Below are 19276 nucleotides of genomic sequence, written 5' to 3'. Positions count from 1 at the left end.
TACTCTCAATTGGAGAGTGTCAGCACTTCTCAGAAGCAATCAGCTATTCTGGTATTGAATACCTGCATTAATATGTATCCATTCAAGCACCGATTATGTCAGATTAGTAGAGAATATGTTCAATGTTTATTGTTGGGTGTTGCTGCTATACGTATTTGGTGCCGCGTTACTATGTAAAGGGTTCTAAGATTTGCCGTCTAAGACAAGCCACACGCCGGCACGTCTAGAAAAATGCTGCATGATAATATTGTTGAGTGAACAGTGTTGCTGAAAAGCCAAAAATTAGGGTGAGAGCATTTTGTGAGGAATGTTAGTTGTCTGGTACGTGGTGTATCTTGCTCTAGGGTGATGCATGCAGACCAGAAAATAGCTATACAGCATTAAGCGTATTTAGGGACAACAAGCATTGGCAAAGCCAATAAGTCTTGTAATGTTGACTTTGCCAATATAAAAGTATACACACACACTACATACATTTTATTTATTTATTTAGTTTAAAGAAGGACAAGAAGATGGGACGCACCAGTGAAGTGGGTGAATGGGATGGAGTAATGGCTGAGCTGAGAAAGACTAAAGTGAGCTGGATGGGGTAGGAGGAAGGTATGATGAGCTGGGGGGGGGCACACACAAAGCATTGGGTGTGGATATCAGTCAGTACACAGGACAGATAGAGAATAAGAGACAAAAAGAACACACATGGAGTGCTACAAGTAGTAGTTCCCTGATGTAGAGCTACAGAAAAAAAAACAAGGCATCCAGTCAAAAGCCATGCTTCACAAGAGGGCCAAACAGGAGAAGAGGGAGAAAAAAAAGAATAACAATCAACCAAGTACAATTGTGCAAGAAAGTCAACCAATGGTAAGCAATGGGCTGAACCAAAAGCCACTATACGTATTGCCACTGCCACAATAGGTCTCCGGCAACAGAGAGCAGTCTGTACGCGAGACCTAAAAATGAGAACTATGAATGCCAAAGACATGGCAATGTTTTTTCAATAAATGATATGGTTTTCTGGTTAAAATAAATGATGACGGTTGGAGCGAACCCGTACCCAATTTTCATTCTTATTGCATTGCTCTTTAATCCCTCCACCCCCTATTTTATTCAATGCTAACGGGTTAAAGTGAAGACAGCGAATAGTTCTGGAATTTTGTGAAACGTATTTAAAAGTGTGCGACCAAGTTTATTGGACACCAATGCCTATTTGTGTATTGTTAATTTTCTGGTTGAGTAAAATATTCCAAAATAAAAAAATTCAATTCATAGTAAATAGTAAAAAAGTGTGAGTACATACATTGAAATCATTTTAATATAACCACTGTGTAATGCTCAAAGTATTCCAAGTATGTTTGAGGACTATGTGAAGATTACATAAGCCATGAGGACCTTCTGTGCTGGTGAATACAGTTGATGGTCTCATAATGAGTTCCCTGTTAATTCCAATTCTTCAGACAACAGGAGTTACCTCTGGATCGGGTTTACAAGAACCAAAAAACGTAATGGCTTCAAGTACATCATCCAGAGATTCAGCTGCTAAAACCTATCCAAATCTGTGGGTGCAAAAACATGCGGGAATTGATGCAGATACACTAACTTTTATATGCTATGCCCCAAACTTCTACAATCTTGAGTATTTCTGACTATCTGAAATGTGAATCTCAGCAGTTGCATATTTAGAATTTTGAAATTTACCTCTATTGGGAACAGAAAGTACAAGCTGACAATCATCTCTTGAAACTATGGGCCGGCTGTTTCGATTTCCAGGAATCTCTGATGCGTTGTATGGTGGAGGTGGTGTTTCTGCTAAAATCAGAAGAGTCAGTGTTACAAAACAATGAAGAATTAATTGAAAGAACAACTAAATATGGTAGCTCAGGTTATGCTATGCCGGATATTTTATAGTTCTTTATATTAACCTAATATCATCTCAAGGCCCAAAGGAAGGGAATGAAAAATGGAAAAGAACCAGGAACGAGAGAAGGTAGCCTTGAGAAGGGAAATGCGGAGGTAGCTTTGCAAATTAAGATGTCTTCCCAAAATGCTAGGCTAAGCGGTAGGATATTGTGGGGAAATCAGCCTTAGGCAGCAAACCACCTAATTAAGTATCAATTCTCATGTTAATGTTTAGGTCGAGCCTAGACAGCACTTGATCTGTCTGGAAGATCTGCTGTATGTACTTTATGTAGGCTTTGGAGCATTTCCACTTTTGCTTAGGGACTACTTTTTTTCCAGCAACTCCCTGTGTTTAACTGCCTTGATTGAAAATGACCAGCAGAGGTCAGTAAAACCAGAATCGCTTTACTCAGGCCAACATGCTTTATAGCTAAAAACTTGTAAGGTCCTAAAGGCGAGAACATTGCATTGCAAATGCTCGTTATTTTTTATCTTGGAACATTTTCCTTGTCTGCATAGTCAACCTCCAGAATAAGCCTATAATTCAGGTGCTCACTTACCAAATGTGCCATCATCACCCTGAAGGCAGAGAGGGTGCCAAAGGGGACTGATCAAGCAACATCTAGCCATTAGGTTCAACATATTCAGCCTCGCTAATCAGACCCTTGTTATCGCTTAACTAGTTAGTCTTTCAGTCCTCATTAGCCTGCTTGGAGGCAGACCCTAAGATGTCCTAATTTTCACCATCCCCTTCATCGAGCCTGTTGTCTCTTTCAGATTTGCAAAAGCGCTCTCTGGGTTAGCAAAATCTCCTCCCAGTTTTGAAAACTGATATCTCGATCTGCTTATGGCCTGCAGAAAAGCCCCTCTTTTACAAAACAAACTTCTGATGAGGTCTCAGCCATAGCACATTGTCTATTCTTTGAAACCAGGGAGTTATTTACAGAAAAGCAAACAAGTTCCAGTTTCCATGGCTTTTCTTTCTTTTCTCCTCCTTTATCCTTTCTGTAAGAGGTCTGCTACCCATCTGTTTTAATTTTCACACTAGATTCACTTTTATCCCTAATTATAATTTGTATAACAGGGCCATTCGGTCACTGGTTGGCTGTGTTGCCTCAAAAGTGAGAACACTGAAAAGTGCCTCTAATCTGCAACACTGACACTACAACACATGGAGGAGTACCATGGAAATCTCTTCCAATTTGAATGAGGCCCTGGGCCCTATTTTGGATTGCAAAACAATCTCTGGCAAGTTTGTTTCAGGTCAACAATATTCGCACCCAAATGTCTCACCACCCGTCACTATGAAAGCGCTCTTCTGGACCAAAACATGGTCTTGGTAAATTTGTGTTATGGCCAGGAGACTACCTTCCTCTCACTTTCTGTGTCACTGCTGCTGGTGCAAAGACTCACATGAATAGTGTGTCCATCTTGTCTTCTCAGTCCTAAGAAAGGATCCTGCTGCCCGTTGGTCACAGGAGTTGTCCCTGTTCTCTTGACTTTTTGTCCTTCATGGGATGGGCCCTTTCTTTGTTTTAATCAACACACATGACCCCCCAGACAAGAGAAGACCAATGCTGCTTGCTTCTAGTGCAGAATTGTCTGCTCAAGAGGTCTTCCATTTGTCGGACCTTGACACTGGTGGATTTAGTGCACCATTATTGTTTCTCTTATGTTGTTTTTGGAACTCTGACCATGAACACACTATGGGAACCCAATATATTTCCATACCTTAGGTTGGTCCTAAGATAGTTTTCTTGGGAGTGTTAATAAATATTTTCAATCAGGAAGACCTCACATCTCAGCCATACAAAGAACAGATTTTTCTTAAAAGAATACTGCCATTTTTGTATAAGAATCATGCAAGCACAGGGATTTGTTTACTTCTGCAAAACTATTTCAAAGTCTCAAACCTGCACCTGATATTTCATAAGGACTCCCTGGGTCAGAAGAACTTCTTGGAGAGTCAGGGTAGCAGATAGTGCGGGGAGAATGTGGATATATATTGTCTGGCGAGGAGGAGAATGGAGTGCATGTTGGCTGCTGGAAGGACTCAGGGTAGGTTGCATTATGAGGCATCAAAGGATCACTGTTGAGGGACGCATTCCGGAACTTGGCTAGAAGGCTAAGCTGAGGGTTGAATTCACTGTGTCTTGGAACCAGAACTGGAGGTAACACTAAAATACAAAGAAAAAAGGTTTTTAATCATTGGGCACAGTTTCGATATACAAACGAATTTATCACAATATCATATGGTTTTCCTATAAACACATGAATTAAAAAAATATTTCTTTTCATACATATGGAAGAGCACGTCATCTTCTACAGGTGAGGATCATTCAAAAAACAATAAACCAGTATAGACAATTGAGCAACATTCTTAGCCACGAAGGAATCCGTTCAAGCCTGAGCGTGCAGCTGTCAGAGCAGTCACTAGTTCCTTGTAGAATGATTACTTAAACTGAAATCGAGAGAAATCATATTTTTGCAGCTCTTCGATGTGATTGTAACACATTACAGGTCTACTCACTTATGACTTAGCCATAGACTTAGAAGGGTCCCACCCAGCATGGCAAGGGCAGAGCAAAGCCGAGAATCCCATTTTGGATACGAAAAAACCTACAGTTCAATTTTTAAAAAATCACTAAGATCCTCCTATCTAGAATGTGAGGTAAGAGAAACAGGTTGTTTAGGGCAGTGCCTGGTCCTCCATAGATGAGAAACAACATGTGCAAATGAAGGAAATGTCATTGAAGGGAAAAGAGAAAATAGGTAAACAAGGCAAATTAAAAATAAAGGGACCATGGAATATGTTTTATAGGGTAACGCGATATAGGCTTGAGTAGTACCCTTAACCTTCACCTACATTTACCATACCATTACACTACATAACAGGTTTTGGTTTTGGGCCCTTCCCTGGTTAAGCGCTGCATTAATGTCATGAGGTTTTCCTGAAAAACTAGCCACATTAATTATGCATGAGGATTCTCAGAATCACAGCAGGATTACTATTGTCAGCATAATAACTATGTATAAGGCTCATCCCTTCCGTCATCCTCGGCCGACATGACACAGCAAAGTAGAACCCCCTGAGGGTACCATCTGGGTATATATACACCATATCTTTGCTGGGACAGGCAGAAGAGAAAGACTTCCATGCTGACACACTGATGCGAGATGCTGAGGTTCCTGCACAGACACTCCAGGTCGCAGTGGTCTGACATCCCTCGCGGGTGTGTCCGTCTCGAGACCAAGACCGGGTCCCACAGTCTCTCACTTCAGGTAATGGGGTTGGCTTTAGCCTAGGGGGATTCTTGGCTATACACCTACATACATGCTAGGTACACTTAGGTACATTTAGTTAGGGTTGCATCGTAGTAGTATGCCTTATTACTGTCATGTATTTATATGCTTGCATATATTAATTGTTTAGCACTATGGTGCTCAATATCCTTTATATCTGTTTCTGTCTTGTGGTTGTTACAGCACACCTATTTTGCACTAGAATGACGCTGGTTCAATAAATGCCTATTGAAAACGTCCCCACCGTTTGTTCTGTGTATCTCTCTGAGACAAAGTGAGCGTGAGTGACTGAACGAAAAGTACTGTACTGTTTCCACGATCCCTGGTGGGGCAGGGTTGTCATGTTCAATAGTTGCCAGGAACTATTCTCTCCTTGGTAAGAGGAGTTTACCTTGGCAATGTGAGCTAGCTGGTATACAGGTGAACATAACTGGTGGGGGTGTCTGGAATCAGTCTGGATACCAATCCCACAGTTTATGTTGTCTAAACGCGCAGATCCTATATAGTTATAAGAACTACACAACACCATGGGAAGATGTAATATTTGCTGTTTAGAGAAGAGTACAGTGACAGCAAAGTGGGTTTGCTCAATAAAAGGATGTTAAAAATATGTTTAAATGTTCATGACACAACACTGTTTTTTTCCAGAGAAACATTGTTCAATAGAGTTGGAATACTCACATACATTCAGGAGAAATGCAAAAGGGTCCTGACAGTTAGAAAGTGAATACATGAGTAACACTCAGAGCCTGATGCATCAAAGAGTTGTACTCTCATTCTGTGCCTAGGGAGATATGCATTCATAATTAGGATTTAAAAGCCTGATTTAGATTTTGGTGGACGGGTTACCCCGTCACAACGGTGATGGATATCCTGTTCGTTGAAATATAAATCCCATTATATCCCAAGACTTTGCAGAATTGTAGACTGGATGGCTTGATCAACCTAGGTACTCGATGAACCACAAGTTAGCCCTATCCAAGATGCTAGCCTGGAAGATATCCTGTTCTTCTGAGCTTCCTTTCATTACTAATGTTTACTACCAATTCCTGCTTTGTGTTCCGAAGGTTAACAAGTTCAGGTGACGTAATTCTTGTGGCTTTCAGAACTCTCTAAGGAGAACCTCTTAGAGTTATGTTTGTTAACTTCTTACAGAGTTGAGCTTAAAAGGGGCTTAAGTGTGTTCTCTATACTTAAATCTGTTATTTTTCTCGTGCCAAAAAGGACACATTTACATTCCCTTTTATGAATTTGCATATTGGGTTAGTGGTTTGCAATGTAGCTCCTTCTACCTGTGTACATCTTGGGTGGGTAGTTCTGCCAAGAATTTCATCCATTCCTTTCTCACCAATTACCACCAAAATATACAGATAGATTTAGTGGAATGTTGTGCAGTGTACCTAATCGATCAACTCTCTGTTGTCTGCTGTTCAATAAATAAGTTAGCCCACAAATGCTGCTGCTCGAAAAATACCAAGCCAATTTCTAATTTTACACCAACAATATCCAAATCCAATTCCAATTGGAAACAGCCCTAAGAACCAGTTTACCAACAGCCCATGCTGTTATCACATTTTGCTGGATGAAGGAGAGCTTCATTTTCATGAATGGAGCTAAAACAAAAAAAACTGCATTTGGGGGAGGGGAATAGAGATTCCAACTCCATATTCTTCATTTGACCCCAAAGTCTCGGGACACCGCCATCTACCTCACCTGGAGATCATCTTTATTGTGGTCACTTGTTTCACATGCAGCTTTCTTGTTACAAAAAAAGAATTCTTCTGTTGCTCCAAGCTTCCAGCAGTTTAGGCACATGCAAGCTTTTGCCATAGCACACATCTATTACTGCAATATGATCTCTACAGGGCTCCCACAGTATCTCATGAATAGGATGCAAAGGTTCTAAACCAGGCAGCAGGGAAACGCCTGAAACTTCACAAATGCAACATTAAACCAGCCCCTTAAGTTCAATTCTGGCACCCAGTGGAAAGAGGAACCATGCACTGTTAATGCAAACTAACTGGAGAAAGGCCCAGTGTACCTAGGCTACTTTCACACAAATAACCTTAAAATAACTGTAGAATTCATGCAGATCTCTGAAAGTACAAGGAAATAAACTATGAACATTCTTAAATCCAAATCTGGGGGCCAAATCAAGCTACAACTGCTTCGGAAAGCTATGGAAGACTGTGCTCCTGCAACCTGTTCATAACTGAATTCTACACAGAACAGGTACTCACAATTGATGAACATCTAACAAGGCTCCTTCTCTCTGATCAGTATCTATAGAAGCCCTCAACCCAATAGGCATACAGTCTTAAGATGGTACAGTCAGCACTCTGAAGCAAATGAAAGGAACCACACAGGGCCCAATTCACAAACTGCATTTTGTAGTATACAAAGCAGTACTACAGTAGTACTACTCACATACTAAAGAATTTCACAAGCCTCCAACTGGAGAATTCAGCCTCTCCTATCTTTTCTTTGTGGATATCTCCACCACATATGCAGGGATCTTTGCACATGTAGGAATACGGTCATCCACAAACATTTGCCTTCTCCCTCCTGTTTTCTGAACCTGTTCTTGTTGGCGTTCAGGACTCTGCACACTTTACTACTGCTAACCAGTGCTAAAGAATGTGTGCTTTTTCATCTAAACATGGTAAAATTGGCTAATACCCAATTGGCGTATTTAATTTACTTATATGTCCGTAGTAAAGTGGTACTTCCTGTGTCCTGCGCTTGTACATTAAATATTACCAGTGAGCCCACAGCACTAATTGTGCCACCCACTTAAGTAGCCCTTTAAACATCTCTCTGGACTGCTATTGCAGCCTGTGCATGTAGTTTTACACTGCCAGTTTGACCGGCAAAAGACACCTTTTGCCTGGCCCAAACCTTCCTTTTAATACATGTAAGTAATCCTTTAGTGGCCCTTGGACAGCCCAGAGGGCAGGATGCAGTGCATTTAAAAGGTTAGACATGTACCTTTTCGTTTTACATGACCTGGTAGTCAAACATTCTTGCATTTGTTTTTCACTCCTGCAAAGCCAACCACACCCACAGGATAACATTGGAATCCTTATTACATTAAATGAGCAGCAACTTCCAATTGGGAACAGGTAACAAGTTCATGTTAGGTGTCTTTGGAATTGCAATGAGAATGCCTCTCTTATGGTAAAGACTAAGATTGTGGTTGCTACTTGAGTAGGGTTTCAGCCCCCCACCTCAACCAGTAACCCAAGTTCTCACATGTACATTTTTGTAGTTAATCTGACAGGGAAAAGGGGGAGTGGCTGCAAAATGGGGAATGTTTACTACTAAATGGCAGGGGGTTAGGGAACTAAAAAGAGGTGTTTGGAGAGGGACATGCTAATACAAAAACACAACCAACCACAACCACAAAAGAATAAGACAACTGCTCTTCACAAAATGTACTTCTGGTTCTGCTACAACTGTAATAGGGACAAAACAGGCTCGCATGCACTTCAACTAAGTTAGCCTTGCAGTGTGTCAAGCACCACAAATTGCCACTCATAGGTACTGCAACACATTCCCATAGAAATCAATGGAGGCAACAAAATAACACCAGGCAAAAATAGGAAAATCTTTTTTATGATTTTACAACTTTATTATTGTTTTTTTTAAATTATTTAAAAAATGAATTTACACTTTTCTAAGCTGACATATTACAATAATGCTTACAACACTTTAGACACACCTGCAAATGCAAGAGGGGAGGTAGTGATGGCTTACGGCTTCACCAGTCATGTACAGGTGAAATTAATTACAACACCATCCAATCACGTGCAGGCTGCTGCCATAAGAAATTAACTCATACAAAAAACAACTGTATTGCCTTCACTATGTTGGTGAATCTATTTGTAGCTTTGCCCCTTATTCTGCACAATTATTTGAGGAGGAGAGAAGGAGTTTACAGGCAAAGCATCAATATCTTTGGCATGTTCATTCATGGAAGCAATCATTGCCAGATACTGTTTCTCACCTAAAGTGATCCTTGACATGGTTTCAGACTCGAAACAGGTACTTGATTCACAAAAGCTCACATCCAGGCTATCAACTTATAGACTGCAGTCCATTTTATGGGTGTTGAATCTTTCTAGAGGGTAAGTGCAGACAACTTAGGCATCTCACAGGAAATCTTTTCTCTATGCATGTACTACATACTAAGATGCATTGACAGAAGTGTACACCAGTGTTTTTCCTAGGCCACTGTCACGGGGGGGGGAAAGAGTGTTTCCATTCCTTTGCCCACTTCCCTCGTAATTTACAAGCAGTGGTTTATGCCCTTGTGGCACTTCAGTCACCTCACCACAGAGAACACCTTTTCTGAAACAGACAACAAAACATGAACTGCAATTGGTAAAGGACAGCCAACACATATTTCGCCCCTTTCCGGCATGCAGGCATGGGGCTTTCTCAAGGCTGACATAGCCACATGAAACGTAACAAAAAACACCCACATATGTGTATAGTAAGTCATGTTGAGGATAGGACAGATAGGAGAAGAGAAAAATTCAAACCAAGTTGGTAAAAACCATTAGGGAACCCAACCCAAACAAAATGGAAAAAATAGTTTGGTGGTCCCCTGGACCACCGTATCAGCTGTGGTAGTTTGAGCGCAGTGGGATCGACGGTCTGACCGCCGGATCATAAAGTGGGCATATCAGTTTTGCGAAGACTGCCACAGGACCGCCGAGACTGCCAGTAGACCGCCGACAACTGGGTTTGCGATCGGGTAAAGTCAGTCACCATAGGGGAGTACAGGGGAGCTGCACTGCTGTCCGCATTACGAGTTGCCTGTTCCATGAGCAAACCACAGTGGGCCGACCACCTGTTTCAAGGTGGCGGTGACGAAGGATTTGGGGTGCATACTCACCCCTTTCTTCTTCTTCCAGGCAGACTCTGACGAGGGTCCCTTTCTCCAGGCCCCCCTACACAGCAGGATCTTCACCCCAGGTATAAACCTTCACTTAGGACAGCTGAACAGCAAACACGTAAAGAGTTACACCTATGTGTAGTAGTAAATATACATGTGAAAAGATATACACATGCACATTTCCCTTGTCGAATTGGGCCCCCAGAGCCTTAATTAACTCCCCCAAAGATTTATAAAAGTATAGCTGTCCATTTTGACCCCCTGTAATTCTGAAGGGCGTCCGAATAACCCTGTCTATTATGACAAACAGTGTTTTTTATAATCAAGCAAGGTCTCTTAGAATTATTTGTTTACTCTATTTCACTCCCAAAGTTTTTTCCTTTGTGGGTTCACATTTTTATAATTATGGGAAACTCTGACACTTTATGCCTAGACATCTAAACTATCTTAACGAAGGGAAGCAATAACAGATGCAGCTGCAGCATTCAGCTAAAGAAAAAGCAGTACCTATGATGGAGCAAGGATTCGCACGTAAAGCGACTTGCTTGAATCAAGAACCTCAAATAATGTTAATAAGTATAACCAATAATGTTCGTGTTACTAATATTGCACATTTTACACTACACGGGGTGTCCCAGTAACACTTGCTTATGTGTTTACTTATATTAAAACGCTTGCCACTAAAATGGCCGCTGCTTGGCGGGAATTTCATCTGCGCATGCGTCGGTCACACTCACGTGACGTGACGTACTCGCAGTTCTGGTGGGAATCTTTGCGCTTGCGCACTAGCTTCAAAATGGCCGCTTTGTGTTCTCACATGCCGAAGCTTGCCCTGCCACTTTTTGCATTGCTGTTCGTTTTGCACTAATCTTAATGCTATAGTTAATATAAAGTAAGGGGAGTCATATAGGGAGTCCTGGTATACAGTGTATTCATTTATTTCTATGTTCTAAATTGTTTTCCTTTACTTTTCATGTGGCGAGTCTTTTTGGGCCGGGGAAGTACATGAAACTCCATCTTAGAAGTCCCTACTGCGCATGTCACCCTGGCAGAGGGAAGAAAACCTTGTACCAGTGGAACCCAGCCAGCTGGCAGCCACAATCAAGATGCTCATGCGAACTGACCTGCGACCCAGCAGGACGAAGCTGAACTGTACTGCAGTTGTAACAATTGTATACTAAATTGTATTAGGCATTGTTAGGAGAAGAGCACGTGTCCTGGGAACCCCAAATTCAATAGGTGGTCCCAAAAGATGCAAATTGGGGCTTGTAGAAGTTAATCCTGGTTGGTGTGTTGACCTGTCTTACCTGAGGACCAATCGAAATTGGGGATTCTTTCACTTGCAAGATTTGGGGGGTGGTACACTGACCCAAAAACAGTATAACTAGCCTAGGTTTAGCTAGAGAATTTGTCCGACTTGTCCGAATAGCTGACCTGTCACTGACCCAACGCACTCAATAGGTGACTGAAACAGAGAGCTACGGAGCACTCTGTCCAAAATTTCCACAGACCCAAGCGGGGTTTTAAACCTTATGTGCTGGCGGAGCACTTTACTGGGGAATTCGATAACCCAATCGGGGTTCTGACTGATAGCTGCAGAGCGGTTGTAGCGCAGGCGTTGCTACCGAACTGCAGGTGCTGGTCTTTCCTTGATGGTCCTGTCCTGATCCTAATCTGGTTTTCCTGTCCTGTCCTGGGGTGTCCATTCTGCACCTGCTGGCCTACTGGCGACTGTCCTTCCTTGGGGTTTCTCCTGTCTTTAACTGACCCGTGGCCAGGGTTGGTCTTCACACCATTCTAGGTAAATATAGTGCTGGGAAACCTTTTTCTGCATCCTCAATTTCTTTCTTTGCTTTAATAAAGACGTACTCTTGCATATTGATTTTCCATGCTTTCTTTGCACCGACAAATGAAAAAGTCATACCTTATAGTTGTTATACTAGCATGTTCCAATTTTTCCCTATCCTTTAAGTTCATGAAATATAGATGTTCCTTTTTCTTTACCTTCCTTTAGCTAAATGAAGTGATTGCTCTGAAATATTAGTGTTCCATTTTTACCTTCCCTATAGTTACATGTTACTTTTCAAGTCTCCATAGACTGACTAGATTCTCATACTGTGTCCAAATTTGAAGGGTTTATGTTCTAGCATGTCCCTTATTTTCCCCGTCCTTTAGTCACTGTACGTCTAGTCTAAATTACTGAAAATTCTTACTAGCATGTTCTCTGTTTTTACCTTCCTTTAGAGTCTTAAATGTTTGGTCTGATTTATTTCCTATATGGATACGTGCTCTTTATAATCTTAGTTATTGATAGTTTAATTGCTGTAAACCTTATGCTTTCTGAAAACAATGAACTTTAGATAAAGGTGTTTAAACTTCCTGAGTTTGTGGTTATTAAATGAGTGCCAATAGAGTAAATAGTAGTTTTTAGGTCTCGCGACCTATCGATGCGCGCATGCGCATCGAGCGGAGCGAGAATTCATGTCGGCAAAATCCTCTTCAAACCAAGGGCTTTCAGCCCCGCGGTTTTCTTGCAGTTCACGTGAATCACGTGAGCAAACATGCACGGGCATTCACGGCCAGGGCTTCTCCTCCCCTAGCAGCACTCCTCCCACACCAGCAACTTCCCCCTCCCAAACCAGCACCTCCCCTCTCTCTCCCCGCAAACACAGCCTTGCCGTAGCAGCACTCCTCCCACACCAGCACCTCCCCCCTCCCACACCAGCACCTCCCCTCTCTCTCCCCGCAAACACAGCCTTGCCGTAGCAGCACTCCTCCCACACCAGCACCTCCCCTCTCTCTCCCCGCAAACACAGCCTTTCCTTTCATTTCTCCTCCCCCTCCCCAGCCCGTAGCAGCACTCCTCCTTTTGCCTTTTCCCATCACCTCACCTATTTTATTTAAAATGCTTCCACCTCAGTCTCGTGCTTTCTATGACGTTGTATGTTTATCTGTCTCTTGCCATGTTCCTCCTCAGCGTCTGTCTGTCTTTCACTGTCTCTGTTGCTTTGTCTCTGTCTATATGTCCACCTCTCACTGTCTCTGCTCGCTTATCTGTATAGCCTGTCTCGCTGCCCTTGTCTCGCTCTGTCTCTGTCTATCCCTGTCTATGCTTGCATACCTATCTATGCCTGTCCCTGTCTTACTGTCCGTGTCTCGCTCTCTCTGTCACTATACCTGACTTTCTATGTCAAAGGCTCGCAAAAGGCTCTCCTCCCTCCCCACATCAAATGCATCAATCACCCTCCCACAGGCTTCCCCAGCGCTGCCCTGCCCCCTGCTTCACGGCCAGGCCATCTGTTCCCTGCCAGACCTCTCACACCTCCGTCACAGCATGTCGCCTTCTCTTCTCTCTGCTCTCCCCTCAGGCGCCGTGACATACTTCAAAGGCTTATCACTTCACACCGTGCAACCAGAGCACTTCAGTTGGTGTGCAGCCCCCCTCCCAGCACTGCCTTGTTACTCTCGGCAGCCGTGACTCCCTAAACACTTTTTATTGATAGTTAATTAGCAGCAGCAGCATTTCATATAATGTGTTTCCAGCCTGAGATATTCGTCGCAGCCGTGACTCCCTAAACACTTTTTATATTTAATTAGCAGCAGCAGCAGCATTTCATATAATGTGTTTCCAGCATGAGATATTCGTCGCTTTTTGATCCTCGCGCCTTTTCCCTTTCAGTTTGAAGGCTCGAGGTCTCCTTCACGCTTCACTACTCACAGCGTATTTATTTTACATTAGAGACTCGTGCTGCTCTTCGTGCTGCCCTTCGCGCTCCACTGCACGCAGAATATTTACGTTTGGTTGGCTTAACTGATGCACACACACGCAACACCACACACACGCAACACCACTCACCCACGCAACGCCACTCACCCAAGCAACACCACTCACACACGCAAAGCAACTCACTCATGCAACGCCACTCATCCACGCAACGCCACTCATCCACGCAACGCCACTCATCGCCACTCATCCACGCAACGCCACTCATCCACGCAACGCCACTCACCCATGCAACGCCACTCACCCACGCAACACCACTCACACATGCAACGCCACTCACCCACGCAACGCCACTCACTCACTCACGCAAAGCCACTCACACCCACGCAGTGCCACTTTCACCCACACAGCACCACTTTCAGACACGCAACGCCACTCACACCCACGCAACGCCACTCACACCCACGCAAGCCCACTATCACCCACGCAATGCCACACTCACCCACGCAACGCCACACTCACCCACGCAATGCCACTCACCCAAGCAACACCACTCACACATGCAACACCACTCATCCACGCAACGCCACTCATCCACGCAACGCCACTCACCCACGCAACGCCACTCACCCACGCAACGCCACTCACCCACGCAACGCCACTCACCCACGCAACAACACTCACACATGCAACGCCATTCACCCACGCAACGCCACTCACTCAAAGCAACACCACTCACACATGCAATGCCACTCACACATGCAACGCCACTCACACATGCAACGCCACTCACCCACGCAACGCCACTCACCCACGCAACGCCACTCACCCACGCAACAACACTCACACATGCAACACCACTCACCCACGCAACGCCACTCACCCACGCAACGCCACTAACTCAAAGCCACTCACACCCACGCAGTGCCACTTTCATCCACACTGTGCAGTGCACAATAGGTCTCGCAGTAGGAAAGTTGGAGCTATTCTCTGAATCTGAAAATACTTCTGTAGGCAAGTGTTGAGGCACCTCTAGTGCCACACATTGTGTGAGCCGCTCATGCAGCTGCCACAAGCAAGAGCGGCCATGTCTGATCTACCAAGCTGACCCTCCCCCACCCCCAATAATATTTCCCTTTTCTGATATACATCTTTTGAGAGGTCAAAACCCTCATATGTTAATGGTGGTAGGAGTCCCATTTAAAGGGTAAGAGTAAATGTATATGAAATGGATTAGTCTGATACCATTATGAATAGAAAAGCGACCGAGAAACTTTAGAAGAGAGTAGGCCAGAGCAGAGGCCATCTTTTCGAAACAATTGCTAGGAAATTGCTGGGAAGAAATGTGCATTATTTAGTTTGTATTGTTTAATGTAAAGTGGCTACATGAGAATGTTAGTATATTCAGTACTGCAGTTGTAGAAAATCCAAGTACATGGCAGTGACCTGCAGCAATCTCTTAAACTGTATATGCACAAAATTGGGATTGTGAGATATGAGCGCCAGATAAATAGGGAACCAGTCTGGTTGAAGGTTTGAATCAGGGAATTAATAGAGGATAATGGAGGGGTGGCAGTAAAACCTATCTTCGTGCACCACAAGCCTCAGGACCTGCGCCATACATATTAAATTGGGACTTCACACCTACTATCAGAGAAGCATGGTTTTCCAAGGACGAAGTCTTCACCTTATCCGTGCATAGACAGGGTGTTATCGTAGTTTAAAAGTAAGGGCAATACCTAATTCTAGGAAATATATTTACATTTTAGTAATTTTTTGGCTGACCAGGGTCTGGCACAGGCATACGTAATTTTCTAAGTAATTACATGGGTGTATGATATGTTGGCCAATCATATGTAAGCAGATTACCTACAAATGAACTATCCAGTAGCCACACTAACTTGAAAGTACATTGTTTATTGTGCTTTTCTTTTTCTATGTAGGAAGATAAGCTCCTACTTGAAAGCCAGCTCATCCTAGCTACAGCTGAACCTTTATGTCTTGAGCCTTCAGTTTCTGTGACCTGCACGGCAAATCAACTGCTATATAACAAGCAGAAGATGAATACTCACTCTATGAAACGGTAAAAAAAAGTGCATTTCTCACATCTTTGACACTTATGCAGGAGTGTATGGTTGCAAAGAGATAAATCAGACAATTTGTTATTAATTTTAGCACATAACTTCGCTTTTGGCAGTAATTTTGATTTCGACTCCAATTTTTGCTGTATTGGGCAAGATGGTATTTTATCTGTTCACCTATTTAATGTAAGATAATGCTTGTCAGATGAAGTTGAATTTTCGAGTAAGATTTTGCTCCTTCTGCCAGGCATATTCGTCAGTAAACGCAAACTTTAATAATGCGAGCAATTTCTGACTTGATTTACATTTTAATTGTGATGAATCCTTGCCCAAAGCTATTGTATTTTCTTATCCTTATTTGCCAGAAGGCTGGTCCTAATGGAAGCTTTTTTCTCTGTCTCCTCTCCACATGGCAAATGCATGCTTGTTGCATGCTTTTTTTTATGAAACCGTGTCAGTGTGTCCGCTAAACATTGATTAGCACTACCAAAAGCCATCATTAAAATGCTACTTAAAAAAAGTTATAATTATCTTTGCTTGTAGTAATGTATGAGGTACACATAGACAGACATTTTTATGTAATCAATATACACATTTGTGGTTTTGTAAATGACAAAGCCCTTTATGTTTTTAAAATGAAAACAAAAATAAAAGGCATTGTTATTTGCAATTGTAATAGCTCCAACTTTCCTACTGCGAGACCTATTGGCAACGCCAGTGCTTGTTGTATTTGGTGTCTGCCTTTCTTTTACAGCTAGCTCCCTGATCCATGGTGATCATTAGGTACCCGTAGCAGTGGAGTGGTAAGTCGGGTACGTTGGAAATACAATAGGAAGGAACAGGGTTACTGGTAGTAGAGTGCAAGGTTACCCGATTAATAAATATGGTGTATTGAAATTTATGGGCCCAATGTGCATATAGTAAAATTATAGTCTGGTGACCTGCGCGCTCTATCAGTAATTTTCTGGTAGCAGAGCTATGGTTAGGGACTAGTTAAAGATAGGTAGGACTAGTTAGGTAGGTAGGTTATTTACTGCTAATTGTGAAAATGTTGCTGCTAATTGATTAAATGTACAATTGATGTTTTATTGCTGTGAAAATTATGAAATGTTTTAAATTGTTTTTCTTGCTGCTATATTGATATATGTTCTAACAAACCTCGTTAGTGATTGTTATATGTCTGTTTGGAAAGAATAGCGGGTGGTAAGGAGAGTCCATCGCGCACTGAGGTCAGTGGCTCGAGGAAAATTGGTGCAGGTTAGGCAGAACTGGTAGCACTAATTAGGGGTTTTCTGTATAAATGTATGAATAAATGGTAGCAAAGAGTTCGCTGGCAAAACTTCTATTGTGATATAACCTAGTAAGGGTCACACGGAAGGAGTTGCAGGTTCGTCTAAGCTTGATTGGTAGCAAAGGAGTTCACTAGTGAAACTTTTGGCTTAGTATATATCCCAAAGTGGATGAGTCGAAGGAGTAACAGGTTCACTAATGCTTGTGTGAAGAGTACGATTCAGAAAAGGGGGTGGTGATGAACAGAGTGTCTGAATTAAGCAGACCACTCTTACCCAGTCCAAAGATCAGGGCTTGATCCATCACCGTTATTTATCTCACTGCCCCATCCCAGCTCAGAACCTGGCTATATGCAAATTAGTCTGTCCCTGGCCCAGTGCATCATGGGAACAGGGCAGACCAAACTACCAAGCCAATTCTTCACCAGAAAGGAGACAAGCTACCGGGGACCGGTTTCTGGCACTTCAGCCTCTTCGGCCCGGCTTGCTTGAATCCTGATGGAGCAGTGAGAAAGGGACTCATGTCTGAGTATACCCTGCCACACCTATAGTGGCCAAAAACGATTCAGAAAAGGGGGTGAGAGTACTCTGCTTAATTCAGAGACTCTGTCCATCACCACCCCTTGTTGTAAATTATTTTGTCCACCCTAAGCGTGGAAGGGTATACTCAGATGTGAGTCCCTTGCTCATTGCACCATCAGGATTCAAGCAAGCCGGGCCGAAGACGGCTGAAATGCCAGAAACCGGTCCCCGGAAGCTTGTTTCCTTCCCAGTGTAAGAATTGGCTTTTGTAGTCTGGTCTGCCCTGTTCCCATGATGCACTGGGCCAGGGACAGGCTAATTTGCATACAGCCAGGTTCTGAAACTGGGATGGTGCAATGAGCTAAAAAACGGTGTTGGATCTAGCCCTGATCTCTTGACTGGGTGAGAGTACTCTGCTTAATTCAGAGACTCTGTCCATCACCACCCCTTGTTGTAAATTATTTTGTCCACCCTAAGCGTGGAAGGGTATACTCAGATGTGAGTCCCTTGCTCATTGCACCATCAGGATTCAAGCAAGCCGGGCCGAAGACGGCTGAAATGCCAGAAACCGGTCCCCGGAAGCTTGTTTCCTTCCCAGTGTAAGAATTGGCTTTTGTAGTCTGGTCTGCCCTGTTCCCATGATGCACTGGGCCAGGGACAGGCTAATTTGCATACAGCCAGGTTCTGAAACTGGGATGGTGCAATGAGCTAAAAAACGGTGTTGGATCTAGCCCTGATCTCTTGACTGGGTGAGAGTACTCTGCTTAATTCAGAGACTCTGTCCATCACCACCCCTTGTTGTAAATTATTTTGTCCACCCTAAGCGTGGAAGGGTATACTCAGATGTGAGTCCCTTGCTCATTGCACCATCAGGATTCAAGCAAGCCGGGCCGAAGACGGCTGAAATGCCAGAAACCGGTCCCCGGAAGCTTGTTTCCTTCCCAGTGTAAGAATTGGCTTTTGTAGTCTGGTCTGCCCTGTTCCCATGATGCACTGGGCCAGGGACAGGCTAATTTGCATACAGCCAGGTTCTGAAACTGGGATGGTGCAATGAGCTAAAAAACGGTGTTGGATCTAGCCCTGATCTCTTGACTGGGTGAGAGTACTCTGCTTAATTCAGAGACTCTGTCCATCACCACCCCTTGTTGTAAATTATTTTGTCCACCCTAAGCGTGGAAGGGTATACTCAGATGTGAGTCCCTTGCTCATTGCACCATCAGGATTCAAGCAAGCCGGGCCGAAGACGGCTGAAATGCCAGAAACCGGTCCCCGGAAGCTTGTTTCCTTCCCAGTGTAAGAATTGGCTTTTGTAGTCTGGTCTGCCCTGTTCCCATGATGCACTGGGCCAGGGACAGGCTAATTTGCATACAGCCAGGTTCTGAAACTGGGATGGTGCAATGAGCTAAAAAACGGTGTTGGATCTAGCCCTGATCTCTTGACTGGGTGAGAGTACTCTGCTTAATTCAGAGACTCTGTCCATCACCACCCCTTGTTGTAAATTATTTTGTCCACCCTAAGCGTGGAAGGGTATACTCAGATGTGAGTCCCTTGCTCATTGCACCAT

The 19276-nt window shown here is 43.4% G+C and overlaps 1 protein-coding gene across 2 annotated transcripts in view; it reads right to left on the bottom strand.

The window, feature by feature from the left end:
- The window catches only part of SMAD9 (SMAD family member 9), a 232923-nt gene that overhangs the window by 80883 nt on the left and 132764 nt on the right, over positions 1–19276 (bottom strand). Inside the window, exons 3-4 of one of the 2 annotated variants that reach the window (XM_078657189.1) lie at positions 3813–4070; positions 1693–1803 (exon numbers count right to left, since the gene is read on the bottom strand). In XM_078657189.1, coding sequence (XP_078513315.1) covers positions 1693–1803; positions 3813–4070 — 369 coding nt within the window. The remainder of the gene's footprint in view (positions 1–1692; positions 1804–3812; positions 4071–19276) is intronic. The other variant, XM_078657190.1, reaches the window with a different exon arrangement.

Source organism: Lissotriton helveticus, chromosome 8, assembly GCF_964261635.1.
Source record: "Lissotriton helveticus chromosome 8, aLisHel1.1, whole genome shotgun sequence".
NCBI lineage: Eukaryota > Metazoa > Chordata > Amphibia > Caudata > Salamandridae > Lissotriton > Lissotriton helveticus.
The sequence above is the reverse complement of the archived record's forward strand: the minus strand, read 5'-3'. Positions and strand labels throughout refer to the sequence as shown.